Source organism: Nicotiana sylvestris, chromosome 5, assembly GCF_000393655.2.
Source record: "Nicotiana sylvestris chromosome 5, ASM39365v2, whole genome shotgun sequence".
Lineage (NCBI taxonomy): Eukaryota > Viridiplantae > Streptophyta > Magnoliopsida > Solanales > Solanaceae > Nicotiana > Nicotiana sylvestris.
Genome location: NC_091061.1, coordinates 127,846,635 through 127,864,731, shown reverse-complemented (window position 1 = coordinate 127,864,731; position 18,097 = coordinate 127,846,635). Strand labels below are relative to the sequence as shown.

The window sequence follows — 18,097 nt, the reverse complement described above, 5'->3', positions numbered from 1 at the left end:
TGTGTGCTATTACATAAGCTATAACGCGTTTCTAAGTTTTTCAGTAGCATGACAGGCATATTTTTCTTCAAAATTAACCTATATACAATGGAAGATCAATTTTAACTTAGTCTATTATATATACGGTGACACTAACATAAGTAAGAAATAAGAAAATTGACAACAAATATGTACGGTAGAAGGCCATTTGGTATTAAAGTATTTTAAGTATTCTTCTTGGTAGTAATTATTGGTATCATTTTCTGCTGAGTCAAAAACTGAAAAACGTTTTGTTTTTACTATAAAATTTTGCAATCAACCTTTTATTTAGTTGATCAACATATTCATTTTTGTTAGCTAAGATATCTTTTAATTCTATCATGTGATTTGCACAAATTGTATTTTAATCTAATGATAGAAATATTTCTCTTATTAAATACATTACAATTACCATTGGGATTGATAATCAAGTGTTCATGAAGAACCAAAATATCTTTTATTGGATGCTCTTCTTCGTTTTCGACCTAAAGCAAGAAGACACTGAATACTGAATATGTTCTTACTTTATATTTCTTGTCATTTAAATCTTTTTCATTTGAGGCTAGAAGTATAACTTTGGAAAGTGAGCTTTTACAGTCTCTGCTTTTGTCGATTTTGGAACTACTGGTAGTACTTGACAGAAATCACCTCCCAAACTATTAATTTTTCACCAAACGGTTCATTAATATCCAATATATCTCTAGACTCCAGGCAATTTTTTCAATCGTTTGACACTTAACCATAAATGCTCCATCCCATATTATCAATTTTTGTTTTTCTTATAAATTTAGCATCATTGCTCTGCTTTGATTGTGATGGTTATTTAAGTTGTTTGAAGAGGTATATCAAATCTAAAGTGGGTAGTCTCAGAATAAAATCGTTATTGGTACACCACTTGCTATTATTGCTAACATTGTCATATCTCTTGATATGATATTTGCAGGTAATGCATGATATAGTAATATTATTTTGATTCCACCGAAGACATCTACAAAGAATAATTCTGTTATACCAGAGTCGACTCTTTATAATATAGTCTTGAAAGCTTATTCTTGTTTAGGATTTAGCTTTAACTGTGCTTCCTAAGACACTTGTATAAAATTTTGATTCTTAATAATATACTAACCTTTTACTTTGTGTTCTAACGCTCTTTTTATGGAATAAATTTATATACCCTGATAGTTTTTTAACTTGAATAAGAATTTTACTGATATGATGAATTTAAAACTAATTAAATTAGATTCTCTTGCTAATTAATTGATTAAAATATTTAATTATTTAGTTTTAACATAAAAAATAATTTATTCTATCTTGATTCAGATCTTAATATAAGTTCATCTCTTGTCTTGAATATTTAATCTTAATTATATTTATTCATCATAAATTTATTTTTAAAGAGTAAAAGATTGATACGACATTTCACTTTTAGATCTTTATGTCACTCTTACCAACCATCTTTTTTTTTCTTTCTCACACATTTATATTCTTAGATTATTTCTTAGTTGTTGTTTAACAATTGGGTATTCTTCAATATTACACCAAAAATTAATTTAAAAAAATATTATTTGAGTAGGAAAATAGTTCAAATATATTATCGTGGGGGTATTTATTTTCTCAAATTCAACTCTTTATGAAGTCCATTTTATATTACTTTTATTTTTTCTTCGTATTGGACATTATGTAGTAGTAATGTATTGCCAATACGGAGGATTCTTATGAAATTGATTTTATTAAACTTTCCTATATATTTTTTTAATAGACAAAATTTTATTAATTTTAAAATCTTAAATATTAAAAATTAGCATAGAACGTATTGTAGTCCAATAAATAGGTTATTGCAATTATATCATTTTCCTATGATTTCTTTCGTTTAATATTTTAGGGCTATTTTGACATATTAATATTGTATTTATATTTTTATAATAATATAGGCTCTCATTTTTCTAAATAAATTTGGATAATATTAGTCAGTAATAGGACATTATAATACATTTTCAAATTAAATTAGTAATAGGAATTTTTAAGAAGTATATCCTAAAAGTAATAGGATTACATGACTAAAGATATTTACTTGTTCAATTTTATATGAATTAGACAGCCCGAAAATAATTATACTAATAGGATTCCTAAAGGTAATCATGTAGGATTCCTAACGTATAGTATTATGTCCTAAAACTAATAGGATTATAAGGCTAATATCTAAAATTTTGATTGTCCTTTTCTTATGAGTTATTATGCTTAATATTATAAGGTTATTTTGGTAAACCGATATTGTATTCATATTTTTATTCTAAAAAAGGCAAACCCGATTAAATTATTAACAAGAGGGCATGGGGTCCATGATTATGAGGATGGAAAATAACAGAGTTTTATTTAAAACTGAAAATGAAGAAGACATAAAAGAGTAAAACCAAAAACAAAAATTGAGGGACCCGTACAGTTCGGGAAGATTGAACCCGACGTGAATCGAACACGCAACCTTCTGATCTGGAGTCAGACGCGCTACCATTGCGCCACGAATCCTTGCTGTGCAATTTCTTGCACAAATCTGATTTTGTATTCTTGACACCCTTTTTTTTTTTTTTTGCGACGACGAATTGAATATATAACGTGAAAATTTTTCTGGAATGAAAATTATAAATTAAAACAATGTCTCACAAAAAAAAAAAAAAAAGAGGAGAAAAAAGTACAAATATTTTGAGCAGGGAACGAGGTATTTTACAATATTAAGAAGGAAAGTTGGAACTCATGGAGTCATAGTGTGGATAGAAGCATATATGAGACGGGATAACAAATATTAAATGGAGAATGAGGACATAATTAGATTAATAAAATAGAATTTGCAATGGATGAACACTCAAATTTCTTAATTAAAATTTGGTGGTGCTAGTTTCACTTTGTTTTCCTTTAAATTATGGAGAGGAAATCTGCAAAATCTTATAAATAGAAATTAAATTCGCAACTACTGCTTAAACAAACAAAAGGAAAACAAACCACTAATTAATTACTTATTAGAGTAAATAAGTGAATTTAAAAGAGTTCCGGTGTCTACACTTTATATATATGTGTGGTTTATACTGCTACTTGACTGTGGCCTAACTAGCCAGTAATTTATACCAAAAGAACGTACGGGTAACTTTATTTTGGAGATTTGATTGACAGACATGATATGCTTTTAGGTTCATGTAGTGTTAATTAATGTAGCTTTTTCACTTTATACTTTATTGTTACGGCTGTCAATTGTCATAATCTTTCTTTGTTGAGCGTAGAAGGTTTGGATTGCTACACTTCCTATTCATTAATCAGCTTTAAGATAATAGCAGGGATTATCTTTTCGCCTAAACATGTGTTAATTTGTGCCCGAGTTTTACAACCTGTATAAGCCCGATTTTACCATTATTTCGAGATCAGAGAACTACATCGACAGTCAGCCTCGTAATAGATCAAGCCTGAGCACGAAGACAAGGTACCGAACTCGAAGATCGAGGCGCCATCGAGATCGAGGTCCCCGACGATCGAGACCAGATATAATCAGCTTCGAGCGGAACGCAATAACGGAAAGACAAAATATCCGTAACTGGTCGGAGATCACGGCGGAAATCTCGGAACGGATCAAATCAAGGGCGGTTATTTGTATCAATTATGGGATTTACTTCCGTAATTAGAATTGTACCGCTATTAGGATTCCTCTAGTATATAAAGAGGGGTCCACATCATTTGTAAACACCTTACATTCATACAGATCAAAGCAATGTAACATTTCTCTATTGTTCATCAATTTATTATTCTTTAACTGTTCTTGCTTTACTACTCTAGGGTTCATCAGCTCGAGGACACTGTCCAAACATCAGTTTGTTTTATATTCTTATCAATTCCATCACTTATCTCTAAATTAATCAATTGGTATTAAGTGAAATCACGTATTCTTAAAATGACATTACAAGTTTAACTGTTACTTGATTTTTAGGGTAAACAATTTGGCGCCCACTATGGGGCTAAGGATAATAGTGATTGCTTAATATTAACCTTTATAACACACACTGCTTTTACACTTGTTCTCGTGAGTATTGTTGATTTCAGGAATCAACATGTCAAACTCTCAAGCAGTACCCACTTACACTGACACCGGCCTGGGTCTTCATGGCAAAAACGAGCACGTAGTCGCCCCGGGAAACAGAGTACCTCCAATCAATCCCGACGCACCACAGGCCGTGGATCCGGTTGATGTCAATTCTCATGTCGCCATTCATGGAGATTTAAGCTCCGACCCTGAAATAGCGTCTGCAGAGACGCCCGAGCAGCCGATTGGAACACACAAAATGGTGAAGGAGGCGGAATTAGCCTTCGAATGATATTCGACATGCTACAAATTTAGCAGGCCGCGATAGTGCATCTCCAAAATCAGAATCGAGCCCCAAGCAAAATCGAACTCGATACATTACAGGAAGTTGCTCATAGGGTCGAACCCCAGCAGGAAAACTTGAACGGTAATGGATCGGGAACTGATTCCGCCATCATGAAAATACTCGAGGAGCTCACTAAACGGATAGAATCGGGTGAAAAGAAAATCGAGGCTAATGATAAAAAGATAAAAACGTACAATTCACGAGTTGACCAAATACCGGGTGCACCCTCGATCCTAAAGGGTTTGGATTCAAAGAAGTTCGTGTATAAGCCTTTTCCTCAAAGTACGGCTCCGAAGCCCAATTCTAAGAAGCTCCGTATGCCAGACAACCCCAAGTACAACGGGACCACCGATCCTAATAACACATCACTGCGTACACATGCTGAATAAAGGGAAATGACATAGAAGATGATGAGATTGAATCTGTTTTGTTAAAAAAAATGGAGAAACTTTATCAAAGGGGGCAATGATATGGTACCACAATTTGCCGCCCAATTCCATCGATTCTTTCGCCATGCTCGCTGATTCGTTCGTAAAGGCACACGCCAGAGCAATAAAGGTCGTGATCGGACCTCTTCAAAGTGAGATAGAAGGACAATGAAATGCTAACGGAGTTCGTATCTCGATTTCAGATGGGATGCATGGACCTACCCCCGGTTACCGATGATTGGGCTATCCAAGCCTTTACTTAGGCTTTGAACGAGTGAAGTTCGATAGCATCACGTCAACTGAAGTAAAATTTGATTGATATCCAGCAGTGACCTGGGCCGATGTTCATAATCGATACCAATCAAAAATCAGGGTCGAGGATGATCAGTTGGGAGCTTCATCCGGTTCCGTTTACCCAAACAGGTTTGAAGGTAGGATTCAAAGGGCTATCGGCAGAGAGCCCCGATCGAACAGAGATCGATACCAACCATATAGCGCAGATCGAAGGAACAACAGACTGGGACGTAATCCCGTTCGAAATGATTGAGGTCAAAATTCTCGAGGGCTCATGAGTAAGAATGGCTTCGATAAACACGTCGATCCTAAGGAAGCACCACGGTTATCGGAATACAACTTCAGCATCGATGCTTCAGGTATTGTGTCAACCATTGGACGAATCAAGGATACTAGACGGCCCTGACCCCTGCAAACTGATCCAGCTCAAAGGAATCTGAATCAAATGTGCAAGTACCATGGGACTCATGGTCACAGAACCGAGGATTGCAGACAATAAAGGGATGAGGTAGCTCATTTATTCAACAAAGGTCATCTTCGAGAGTTCTTGAGTGATCGAGCAAAAAGTCACTTTAGAGACAGCGATGCAAACAGGAAAAACAAATAGAAGGAACTGCAGCACGTGATTCATATGATCGTCGGTGGGGTCGATATCCCTCAGGGTCCGACATTCAAACACACCAAAGTCACAATCACAAGGGAGAAGCGTACCTGGGACTGCTTACCCGAAGATACCTTATCCTTCAACGATGAAGATGCAAAAGGAATCGAACAACCTCATAACGACGCACTGGTAATATCTATCCTTATGAATAAAACTCAAGTTAAACGTGTGTTAGTTGATCCAGCTAGCTCGGCGAATATTATTCGACCGAGGGTCGTGGAGCAACTCGGCCTTCAGGATCAGATCATGCCTGCAGCTCGAGTGCTCAACGGTTTCAACATGGCGAGTGAAACCACCAAAGGGGATATCATGTTGCCAGTAAACGTGGCCAGAACTATCCAGGAAAAGAAGTTCCACGTGATCGAAGGAGATATGAGATACAATGTGCTGCTCGGAAGACCTTGGATACATAATATGAGGGCAGTGCCTTCAACGCTTCATCAAGTCTTGAAATTCCCAACACCAGAAGGAGTCAAAACAGTGTACGGCGAGCAACCAACAACCAAAGAGATATTCGCAATTGATGAAGTAATACCAGTATCGGCACTAACATCGGCAAAGGGACCGGAATCAAAGGAAGAATAAGATGTCAAATAGCAACCACAGTCGTCGGCCTCGACCAGATCAGAACAGTAGGAAATTATCGAGGATGAACCTCGAACCTTTGTAATCTCGGATGATTCTGACACCACAAAGTCGACGGTCGAAGAGCTGGAGCAAGTCATACTGATTGAGTATCTGCCCGATTGAAAGGTATACCTGGGCACGGGTTTAACTTTCGAGCTCAGGAAAAAACTCATTAAATTCCTTATTAAAAATATGGATTGTTTTTCTTGGTCTCACCTTGACATGACAAGGATCCCACCGGAGATCACCACTCATCGATTGTGTTTGGACCCGAAGTTCAGACCGGTAAAGTAAAAGAGAAGGCCACAGTCCGAGGTAAAGCACATTCATCAAGGACGAGGTAACCAAACTTCTCAAAATAGGGTCCATCCAGAAAGTAAAATATCCTGAGTGGTTAGCAAACATAGTTGTAGTCTCTAAGAAGGGGAATAAACTTAGAATGTGTGTAGACTACAAAGACTTAAACAAAGCATGCCCTAAGGACTCTTTTCCGCTGACTAATATCGACTGCATGATCGATGCCACAGCCAGCCACGAGGTCCTCAGCTTTCTCGATGCCTACTCTGGTACAACCAAATACAAATAAACCCGAAGGATTAGGAAAAGACCTCATTTATCACTAAGTACGGTACTTATTGCTATAATGTAATGTCGTTTGGGCTAAAAAATGCTGGTGCTACTTATCAACACCTAGTGAACCGTATGTTTGAAGAACACATAAGTAAATCAATGGAGGTTTATATTGATGACATGCTAGTTAAGTCCCTACGCGCAAAGGACCATTTGACACATTTTTAGGAAACCTTCGACATATTGAGATAGTACAACATGAAGCTCAACCCCGAGAAATGTGCATTCGGGGTCGGTTTAGGTAAATTCCTCGGCTTTATGGTATCAAATCGGGGAATCGAGATCAACCCCGATAAAATCAAGGCAATCGAAGACATCACAGTCGTGGACAGCGTTAAGGCTGTACAAAAGCTAACGGGATGGATAGCTGCATTAGGCCGGTTCATCTCAAGATCTTCTTATCGAAGCCACATGTTCTTCTCACTTCTCAACAAGAAGAACAATTTTACTTGGATCCCGGAATGCCAACATGCATTGGAAGAATTAAAGCGGTACCTTTCGAGCCCACCATTACTTCATACTCTGAAATCAGACGAGCAACTCTACTTATATTTGGAAGTCTCAGAGGTCGCGGTAAGTTATGTCTTATTTCGAGAATAAAAAGGTGCGCAATTTCCTGTTTACTATGTTAGACAGACTTTAGGTGAAGCAGAGACCCGGTACCCACACTTAAAAAAATTATCGCTTGCTCTAATAAGCGCCTCTAGGAAATTAAAACTATATTTTCAATGTCACCCAATTTGTGTTGTAACCACTTATCCCCTTCGCAATATTTTGCACAAGCCCGAGCTCTCGGGCCGACTGGCCAAATGGGCCGTCGAAATCAGTGGGTACGATATCGAGTATCAATCTCGAATGGCCATCAAGTCTCAAATCTTAGTAGACTTCGTGGTTGACTTCACACCAGCCCTCATGCCCGAGGTCGAAAAGGAGCTATTGCTAAAATTGAGCACATCCTCGGGGATGTGGACCCTTTTCATAGACGGTGCTTCAAATGTGAAGGGGTCCGGACTAGGCATCGTTTTGAAGCCACCCATAGGCAATACGATTAGACAATCTATCAAAACCCCTAAGTTGACTAACAATAAAGCCGAGTATGAGGCCATGATTGTAGGTCTCGAGCTAGCTAAAAGTTTGGGAGTTGAGGTCATCGAGGCCAAGTGTGATTCCCACCTCGTGGTTAACCAGGTCAACAAAAACTTCGAAGTCCGAGAAGATTGAATGCAAAGGTACTTGGATAAATTGCAGGTAACGTTACACCGGTTCAAAGAATGTACCCTACAGCATATACCTCGAGAACAGAATGGTGAGGCCGATGCCCTTGCAAACTAAGGGTCATCAGTCGAAGATGATGAAATTAGCTCAGGGACTATCGTACAACTTTCAAAATCGATGGTCGAAGAAGGTCACGCCGACATAAACTCCACAAGCCTAACCTGGGATTGGAGGAACAAATATATCGATTATTTGAAGAACGGAAAACTTCCATCGGACTCTAAGGAATTGAGGACACTTCGAACGAAAGTTGCACGATTTACATTGGCCGAAGATGGAACATTGTATATAAGGATGTTCGATACGCCGTTCGCAATATGCTTGGGTCCGGGAGACACCGACTACGTCCTACGAGAAATTCACGAGGGCATTTGCGGGAACCATTCTGGTGCCGAATTATTGGTTCACAAAGTAATTATAGCATGATATTATTGGGATAGTATGGAAAAAGATACTAAGCAGTTCGTTCGAAAATGTGACCAATGCCAAAGGCATGCGCCGATGATCCACCAACCCGGAGAGCAACTTCAGCCAGTCCTATCCCCGTGGCCATTCATGAAATGGGAGATGGACATCATTGATCCTATGCCATCGGCCCCAGGTAAAGCTAAGTTCATTTTATTTATGACTAACTATTTCTCTAAATGGGTTGAAGCACAGGCTTTCAAGAAAGTCAAAGAGAAAGAAGTTATAGACTTCATCTGGATCACATTGGAAAATAATTTATCGGCAGCAAAGTAACAAAGTTCCTCAAAGATCACAAAATAAAAAGGATATTATCTAGGGGTGTTCAAAATCGAAGCTTAATGGCTTATTGGTATCGGGTTAACGGTTGAACGGATGGGGAACAAATTGAAATTTTTTTATTAACGGCTTATCGGTTTGGGGGCGGATTATTCAATTTTCTTAACGGATAATCCGTTAACCCGTTAAGAATATATATATATATATATAATTTATTTTTATCCATATATATATATTAAATATCAAAAACCTTTCAACTTCCAGTACTCTATCTCCAACCCTAATCTAGGGACCGTAACAACAAATGCTCATGTGATCTAGTTATCAATGATAGAGTTCCCCACTTGGATTAAAGCCAAAAAGACATAGTCTTAGAGCTTTATGGTAACTTATTCTCACTCGGTCATTCTGTCATATCTTTGACACTCAGTTCATCTTCTTATAAGCTCATGTGATACTAAGTTTAGCGCCTCTCATGACAGTTGACAGATGTACATTTTAACCTTAGAACAATCGTGTCACCTTGCTTGAACTATTCAAGCATTCTCTGTAACACACTTATTCCACTAAATAGAAGGAAACTTTTCGTAATTACTACTTCATAAGAAGTCATACACCATCAGACCTCCTTAAAGGGTATAATTGTACCTATCTTTGTCCTTGTCCAACATCTTACAGTAACCTTATCGTGGTTGCCACTCTCTTTGCAATGTGTTCTGCTTTTTTCACTCTACAACACTTAACACACTACATGGTATTAACAGACATGTATGTCTGGACTCAATGTGTAATTTCCTATTCTGAATTTGCATGCTAGGCTATCACCAAACAATTAATGCACGCAAGATTGAACACGCAAGATTGAATTAGGCCGATAAACTGTCTGATAAGAGCTAAACCGATACCAATTCGCCCGATATCTTATCGGCTGGCTAGCAGATTAATACATTTAAAAGCCAATAACCGATAAGCCAAACCGTTAAGAGAAAATAACCGCCCAATCTGCCCGATAAGCAGCCCTAATATTATCGATACCGTATAATCCTAGTGGGAATGGATAGGCCGAATCAACGAACAAAACCATCATTCAAAACCTAAAGAAAAGGTTGAACGACACTAAGGGGAAATGGAGAAAAATTTTGCCCGAAGTCCTTTGGGTATATCGGACAATGACAAAATCTAGTACGGGGGCAACGATGTTCTCCTTAGTATATGGCGCCGAAGCTCTGATCTCGATCGAAGTCGGGGAACCAAGCGTCAGGTTTCGATACACAACGAAAGAATCAAATCATGAGGCTATGAGCACAAGCCTCGAATTGTTAGACGAAAAATGGGAAGCCGCCCTCATTCGAACGGCCGCCCAGAAACAACGAATCGAAAGATATTATAATTGAAGAGCCAATCTTCGACACTTCAAAATCGGGGACTTAGTTCTGAGAAAAGTCACCCTCAACACCCGAGATCCAAACGAGCGGAAGCTTGGCCCAAATTGGGAAGGACCATATCAGGTCCTTGGTATCATTGGAAAGGGATCTTACAAGCTTGGCACGATGAACGGCGAGCAACTACCAAATAATTGGAACATATCACTCCTCAAACGATACTATTGCTAAGGTATGACTCTCTCCCTTTTCATTTATATTTGACACTAACCTATTACAGGTGTTCGATCGAAGACATCGGGAAATTCTTCAACACAAAGACTTCAGGTTTCAAAGCACGCGTTGCACTTTTTTTTCCTTAGATCGGTTTTTGTCCCAAATGGATTTTTACGGTGAGGTTTTTAACGAGGAAATAATTATATGTGCTACCTGGGGACAATTCAACAGTATCCGAGGCTTCTTTACAATCAACCTCGAATACTGAGGGGCATCACCCTCGGATGTTATGTTTTCAAAGAAGATGCTTTGTGTCAACAGGGTCTAGATAGAAATTTTTTGTAAAGGGTCAAACGGTCAAATGAATCGTGCCCATGTAGATTGCCCGAGCCTTAATAACAAAACATGTACACATGCATGATCTATTGAAAGAAGTGTCTTTTCCTTATCAGATGTTCCATGCCTTAGTGAAATTTCTACTTTACAATTTCGTACTTACGATATTTTACGGAAGCCAACGCAAGAGCCAATCGCAACTAAAGCTTGAGCAATTAACCCCGTACTCGGGCACTAACGTCCGAAAATCGACATACTCGAATTGTTAAACTCTCCAAATCTTAAGACCTTAAAAAGGCAATCCTCGATTTTATAGGCCACGGCCACCCCACTAGGGGACTGATACTTCGAACAAGTTTGAAGTATAATCGAGAAACAAGCCCAATGGGAAAATATCAAGTTAAAGGATACTGCCAAACTATCACGGTTCAGAGACGTCCAAATTTCGTAATTAAACAGGCCTTCAAACATGTTCATAAAACCGGTTAAAAGGTTTATGACTGACTATTTCTCTAAATGGGTTGAAGCACAGGATTTTGAGAAAGTCAAAGAGAAAGAAGTTATTTCGAGATCAGAGAACTACATCGAGGGTCAGCCTCGTAATAGATCAGGCCTGAGCACGAAGACAAGGTACCGAATTCGGAGATCGAGGCGCCATCGAGATCGAGGTCCCCGACGATCGAGACCAGATATGATCAGCTTCGAGCGGAACGCAATAACGGAAAGGTAAAATATCCGTAACTGGTCGGAGATCACGGCGGAAATCTCAGAACGGATCAAATCAAGGGCGGTTATTTGTATCAATTATGGGATTTACTTCCGTAATTAGAATTGTACCACTATTAGAATTCATCTAGTATATAAAGAGGGGTCCTCATCATTTGTAAACACCTTACATTCATACAGATCATAACAATATAATATTTCTCTATTGTTCATCAATTTATTGTCTTTAACTGTTCTTGCTTTACTACTCTCAAGGGTTCATTAGCTCGAGAACACTGTCCAAATATCGGTTTGTTTTATATTCTTGTCAATTCCATCACTTATCTCTAAATTAATCAATTGGTATTAAGTGAAATCACGTGTCCTTAAAATTACATTACAAGTTTAATTGTTACTCGATTTCGATTTTTAGGGTAACCACAACCAAAGGGCTCTGAGTTGTAAAGCCAAAATCTTTATTTAATTCTTTCCTTTTGCTATAACAAAATCTAACTTTAAAAAGTGGCAAATAGTCCAAATATATTAAAATGTTATTTTTGGAAAACAATGGAAATCATAGTACCCTCATGCAATAAATGAAAGTTAAACAAATAATTACTTAATAAGAAAGATAAATATAATTACAAAGCCGACTATTCAATATCCCATAATTAAGACCACATTTTTAATTTTTGATTTTACAACTTTATAAGGTAGAGCGTCACTATAAGTTAAATTACAATTTGGCTTGTCCCTCACTTTTAAAGTACTTCAAGACAGTGGCCTGGTCTCTCTTTCTTTTTCTTTCTTAAGAGATAAGGTTGTCCTTGTCTCTTAGGACACTTTCCATATACTATACTAGATTTCTATAGTGGAAGGTAGTGAACCAAATTGATAAGCAAGAATCCCGGCCAGAAATTTAAGTCCAAGTATTATTAAATTTATATTACTTTTATTTTATGACTTTATCATCTGCTTTTTGTTAATCTATCATATATTTCTTTTTTGTGTTATTTGTTTTAATTCTAAATTTAAGATCATAGATCTACTTGCCAACTAATTGATCTTCCCAGTGGATATTTATCTGTGTGATTATGCGCATATAAGTAAAAGGGCTTTTGAGTTGGAACTAAAAGAGCCAGAATCTTATCAAAGATTAGTGTTTAGAATCCCAATCTTGTTTGTGTATTTTAATGAATATCCCATTCATAAGTACACATGTTTATGGTAGACTGCTGTATTTAAAAATAGATTTTAAGGGTTTGATTTATGGGTGGTACTTTATTATGCCAAGAGAAACATGGGCCCCACCCAAAAGTTGACTACCTTTCCACTAGCAATTCAGCTGCATGGAGTGGGATTTAATTTCTGTGGTTATGACGTCCAAGCACATAAATTCATACAATGTTGTATGAATTAGTTCTAATTAAGTTTAATTAGAATTTTCGACTTAGTTACAATAATTTTCAATCTTTTATATCATTGTCATAATATTATTTCTATAAGATGGAAAAAAGTTGAAAGCCCTATTGATGATAGGCTATAATTACGTATTTTAGTCGCTTATTACACTCTAATTTACTGAACTTTAATTGAGTTTGAGCTTTAATCGCTAGTGTTTTGCACTAATTGTGTGTTTTATGCCTTGTAGGAGGGATTCCGAGCTATGTAGATGTTATGGAATGAATTCAAGTGATTTGGAGCTTTGAAGTCTGAGTAAAAGCCCAAGGAATTAAGCCGGGATCATGTTCGGGGAACAACGGATGATAATTAAGAGCGAACGAGGAATCGAGTAGGTATATTATGCACTGTCTAGTAAAATGCACATAACTTTTTGCTCAGAACTCCATTTGGCTCCACAATATATGGTTGGAAAGCTAACTCAAAGGGTTACAACTTTCATGTTTTACGTTTTTCGAAATTTCCAATAGTACAGGGTAAAATGTGTGTGTCAAGTGCGCGGCCGCGCTCGTCAGGCAGAATCAAAGTGGATATGTGCGGTCCAAGCGCGGCCGTGCACGTCCTATCCGGAAAATATGTCCTTTTTCGCGTAGGAGAATGTGTAATTGTTTGGGCCCAACCCTACTTGGTATATATACATGGAAAAATGATATTTTGAGGACCTTTGACATACTTTTGACATAATTTAGACCTAAGGAGGCTAAGGAGACTGAGGATTCGACCTAAGAAGGCAATAACACATTAGGAGCAAGGCGGAGAATTCTTCTACAAGTTTCTCACTTCCTTCTTCCCATTTCCATTATTGGTTATGACTTTTAGTATTGTATTTAATTTTGCATACTATTATGAATAGCTAATTTGTTATCTAGGGTTTTGATAGAACCTTTTGTGGGATAAATTCTTGTTATATTTTTATATAATTGAGCCGTAGTATTTTCTCTATTTGTTCAACTATATTATTCTTTTGGTTGATTGAAGGGCCCTCAATTAGCTGTGCCTATTTAGTATGTATTATTTAGGTAGTTGTTGAACAACATCACTCCGGACGTATGTGAAGAATCAATAACCAAGGGTTTAAAGGTGGGATTAGGGATAACGAAACCTTGGGTGTAATCTAAGTGAGCTGTAATTAAAGCCAGCTAGCGTAACTCGGGAGAGTATGTCTAGTAAATTATCGTAATTACTCGGAAGAGAATTACAACACGTAGAGCGCTCATGATCGGTAGAGAATACTTAGGCAAAATTATAGAAGACATAGCGGGAAGGATTCGGACAATTGGGGAAATCATAACTCTAGATCTCCTTAATCTTTTCTCCAACCTGTAGTATCTTTAGTGTTAATGTATTATTTTAATTTGTTAGTTAGTTAGTTAAACACAAGAATCTTAATATCTATAAGTTAGGAATTGTTCAAGCTTGTATTCTTGGTGATAGTGAACAACTGTAGCTAAGCCTTAGTTATCTGTGGAATTCGACTCCGAACTTGTAAACCGGATTATATTTGCAACGACCGCTTTGTCCTTTTTATAAGGCATAATTGGGCGTGATCACCTATTATACGTAGCTAGTATTTGGCCATAAATTTCTAAATTTATTTTAAAAAATTTGATTTCGGTGAAGTTCGGTTTGAAGATGAAAATATGTTTGGACATAATTTTTTAAAACATATTTCACTTTCTTTTTTTTTTTGAAAAAAATAAAATGTGACTTATACTCATAAGTTCTAAAAACTATAATAATACCCAACAATACCAAACAAACAAACTTGCTAATCCTATATATGCAGAACCTTCATCGATGCCAATCATTATCATTATCACAAACCATAGTCCTGAACATAGATAGGTTTGGTACAAAATTATCATTTTTATAACGAACTACATAATACACTGTACAAATGAAAACGATAGTAATTAGCTTGTAGATTAGTTTGGGCATAATAGATGGTGGGCTTTTTTGTAAAAATTATACGGGGCGCCCTATTTGGTTGCCTCCATTTAACCTATACCCATTTTTTTAAAAACTTTTAACTTGTACCCACTTTTTAAATAACTCCAGCCCTCTTTCTCCTCCTCCTTCTCCTCCTTTGTTTTCTTTTTCAAGTCACAAAACAAATTGGTATTTATCTCTAGAAGCAACGTTGCTTTAGTTATAAGGTCAATTTTTTTAATTGAACAGTTCGTTAGTTATACTTCTGCCCCAAATTTACAGCAAATTAGTCTTAGAAAAAAGTTTAAGTTACCAGTAGGGTTTGTTTTGGATTGCTCACTATTGGAAAGCATTTTTGTAAGGCAATTACTTCTATTCAAACATTTCTGCACAAACTTTGTGAAACCCAAGCCAGGTCGAGCAAAATGAGACAAGAGGAAGTGCTATATTATCTAACTAATATATCACAAAATTCATTCTTGGAAGCTACAGTGAAAAGGCAAAGAAAGATTAACAGGAGATGATTTTACATTTTCAGAGTTGGTATTTATACCCATCTGTTCAAGAGAAAGCTTCATTTATCCCATTGATTTACAAGAAAAGAAAGAATTGATTTCTTATATTCAATGCTTAATTTGAAAAGAAGGAAAGACTTTTTCCTTGCTTAGAACTTGGGAGAACATCAACAGAGGAACTGCAGTTATCTTTCCAGCGTCTTCGTTTTTTTTAAGTAATATGTACTATACAATGATTGGTAGAAAACCATCTCTGGATGTCAGTGACGAAGATCTATTACTTCATTTAGTAGGGAACAAGATCTCTCAGTTACAACACAAAAACTTAAGTTCTAGAGCTGAAGTTTCCCAATTACAACACAAAAGCTTCAGCTCTAGAGCTGAAGTTTCCAGTTATAACACAAAAACTTCAGCTCTAGAGCTGAAGTTTCGCAGTTACAACACAAAAACTTCAGCTCTAGAGCTGAACTTCAGGCCCGGCTACTAGAATGCTGAAGTTTTGCGTGATTGACTTTGCTACTTCAGCCCCCTGTGCTGAAGTTATGCGAAAAAGCGGGTACGCTTGCAATTTTTTTTGCAAAGCGGGCACAAGTTAAAATGTGACACAAAAAACGGGTATAGTTGCAAATGCCCTGCTTTTTCATACAATACAAAAGTTTGGGATAATTTTTGAAATTGTTAAAAAATCCAACAGTAATATTTTGGGTCAAAAACATGTCTAGAGCTAGTTTTGGGATTTAAAAAATTTGTTTTCAAAATCTGTCAAAACATGAATAAAATCTATAAAGAAACATCAAAAAAAAAAAAAAAATTGGCAAAATCTATGGTCAAACGAGGCCTACGGAGATATCTCATTATACATTAAAATTTTATATTCTATGTCTACGTACTCACATAATAAACTTTAAAGTTAACGAACAAAACGAATTACATCACACATTTATCTTTTTGAATTCACGGTTATGAATTTAAGTTGGGATTCGAACTTAATTTTCTTCCAATGAATATTATTTAGCGAATTTCGCAGGTAATTTTCTTCCAAATATTACTTAGAGAAATTCAAAATTAATTTCTTCAAGTTTAGTTGCATGAAAAGATCACTACTTGAACATGAAGCCAAAGAAGAGATGCACTTGTGCTCCCTAATTATGTAAACTGGCTTTTATTCACTTAATTTAGAAAAAAACTAAAATATTACTTTGTATCTCACACACATGAACAATTATGTGTTTATATTGAACAACTTTCGGACCAAGATTTTAAATAATCTAAGATTTTGGGTCCTTCAATTCCAGTTAACCCTCACAAAGAAAAATTTATGAATATAGTCAGTCATATGTCTAAATTGCAGTGCACGCCATATTTTAACAGCTGATTGGACATTCCAGATAAACCCACTAAACCCCTATTTGCCACATCCACAAGCATTCTACCTCAATAATTAATTGTACTAAGAGTCGTTTCACAAATTTTTTAACCTTTGAAGATTCTGAAGAGCTTTGTCTCGAAATTCTTCATAAACACAATATCTTTCACTTCAGCTCCATATAAAATCCTTCACTAGATTAGTACTAATTCTCATTATATTGCGTGTGTGGTTTAATTTTTGTTATTTTATTTTATAGTATAAGGATAATTATATTCTAGCTAGCTAGTTGCTCCTCCATAAATAAAGTTACACCACTTTAATTCCCTTCCACTGCCCAAAGTGAAGTATTTTCCAACTATAAATACCCCCACTAACTAATTGCGTCCCATCACCAAAACAAACCATCTCTCAAGAAAACAAGACAACCCTATCAAAGAAAAACCACTAGTATTTTTTTCAATGGAGACTACTCAAAATTGTTCAACTATAATTAGTTGTGAAATACAAATCATAAGGGCAAGAAACATAGAACAAAGTTCTTTAGGAAAAAACAGCTTGTTTGTTAGATGCTATCTTCCAGCAGGAAACAACCAAAGAGTTCAACTAAACAGCCAAGAAATAATCTCATCATCAAAATGTGATAGTAACTTGTTTTGGGATGAATCTTTCTCATTGGATTGCATGGGAACTCAAGAATCCATTAACATGCTCAAGCAAGGAACAGTCATTTTCGAGCTCCGGTCAAGAAAATATCTCCCAGTTTTTGGGAAAAATATTGGCGGATCGCAAGTGTTGGGGAGAGCTGAAATTCCATGGAAAAGAGTATTTGAGTCAACAGAAATGGAGATTGAGGAATGGGCAATATTCATTGCTACTAATTCTAAGAATAATAATAAGGGTGTGCATAATGAAGATGTGAAACCTCCAGCAGTAAAAATAGCAATGAAGGTTAATATAAAAGAGACAACAAAAGTCAAGAAAAATAATAGATCATGGGATGAGTCATGTGCTTGTAAAGGTTACTGTGGGTGCAATGGTTGTAATATTTTCAGTGCTGAAGATTATGAAATATTTGCACTTGGAGCTGCTTTAGATTAA

The 18,097-nt window shown here is 36.4% G+C and overlaps 2 protein-coding genes and 1 non-coding gene across 3 annotated transcripts; 2 read left to right on the top strand and 1 right to left on the bottom strand.

The window, feature by feature from the left end:
- Positions 1–2,469: 2,469 nt before the first annotated feature.
- Positions 2,470–2,541, bottom strand: TRNAW-CCA (transfer RNA tryptophan (anticodon CCA)). Its single transcript has one exon. It is a non-coding gene; the product is annotated as a tRNA-Trp (tRNA).
- Positions 2,542–5,777: 3,236 nt separating this feature from the next.
- On the top strand, positions 5,778–6,395 carry LOC104224273 (uncharacterized). The gene has a single exon (XM_009775893.2). It carries the CDS (start codon positions 5,778–5,780, stop codon positions 6,393–6,395), a length of 618 nt encoding a protein of 205 aa, XP_009774195.2.
- An 11,063-nt stretch (positions 6,396–17,458) lies between these two features.
- Positions 17,459–18,097, top strand: LOC104224271 (uncharacterized). The gene has a single exon (XM_009775890.2). It carries the CDS (start codon positions 17,459–17,461, stop codon positions 18,095–18,097), a length of 639 nt encoding a protein of 212 aa, XP_009774192.1.

What these genes read in the sequence shown, in the direction of transcription:
- LOC104224273 (XM_009775893.2), top strand. Translation starts at nt 5,778, where the DNA reads ATGATCGTCGGTGGGGTCGATATCCCTCAGGGTCCGACATTCAAACAC.
- LOC104224271 (XM_009775890.2), top strand. Translation starts at nt 17,459, where the DNA reads ATGGAGACTACTCAAAATTGTTCAACTATAATTAGTTGTGAAATACAA.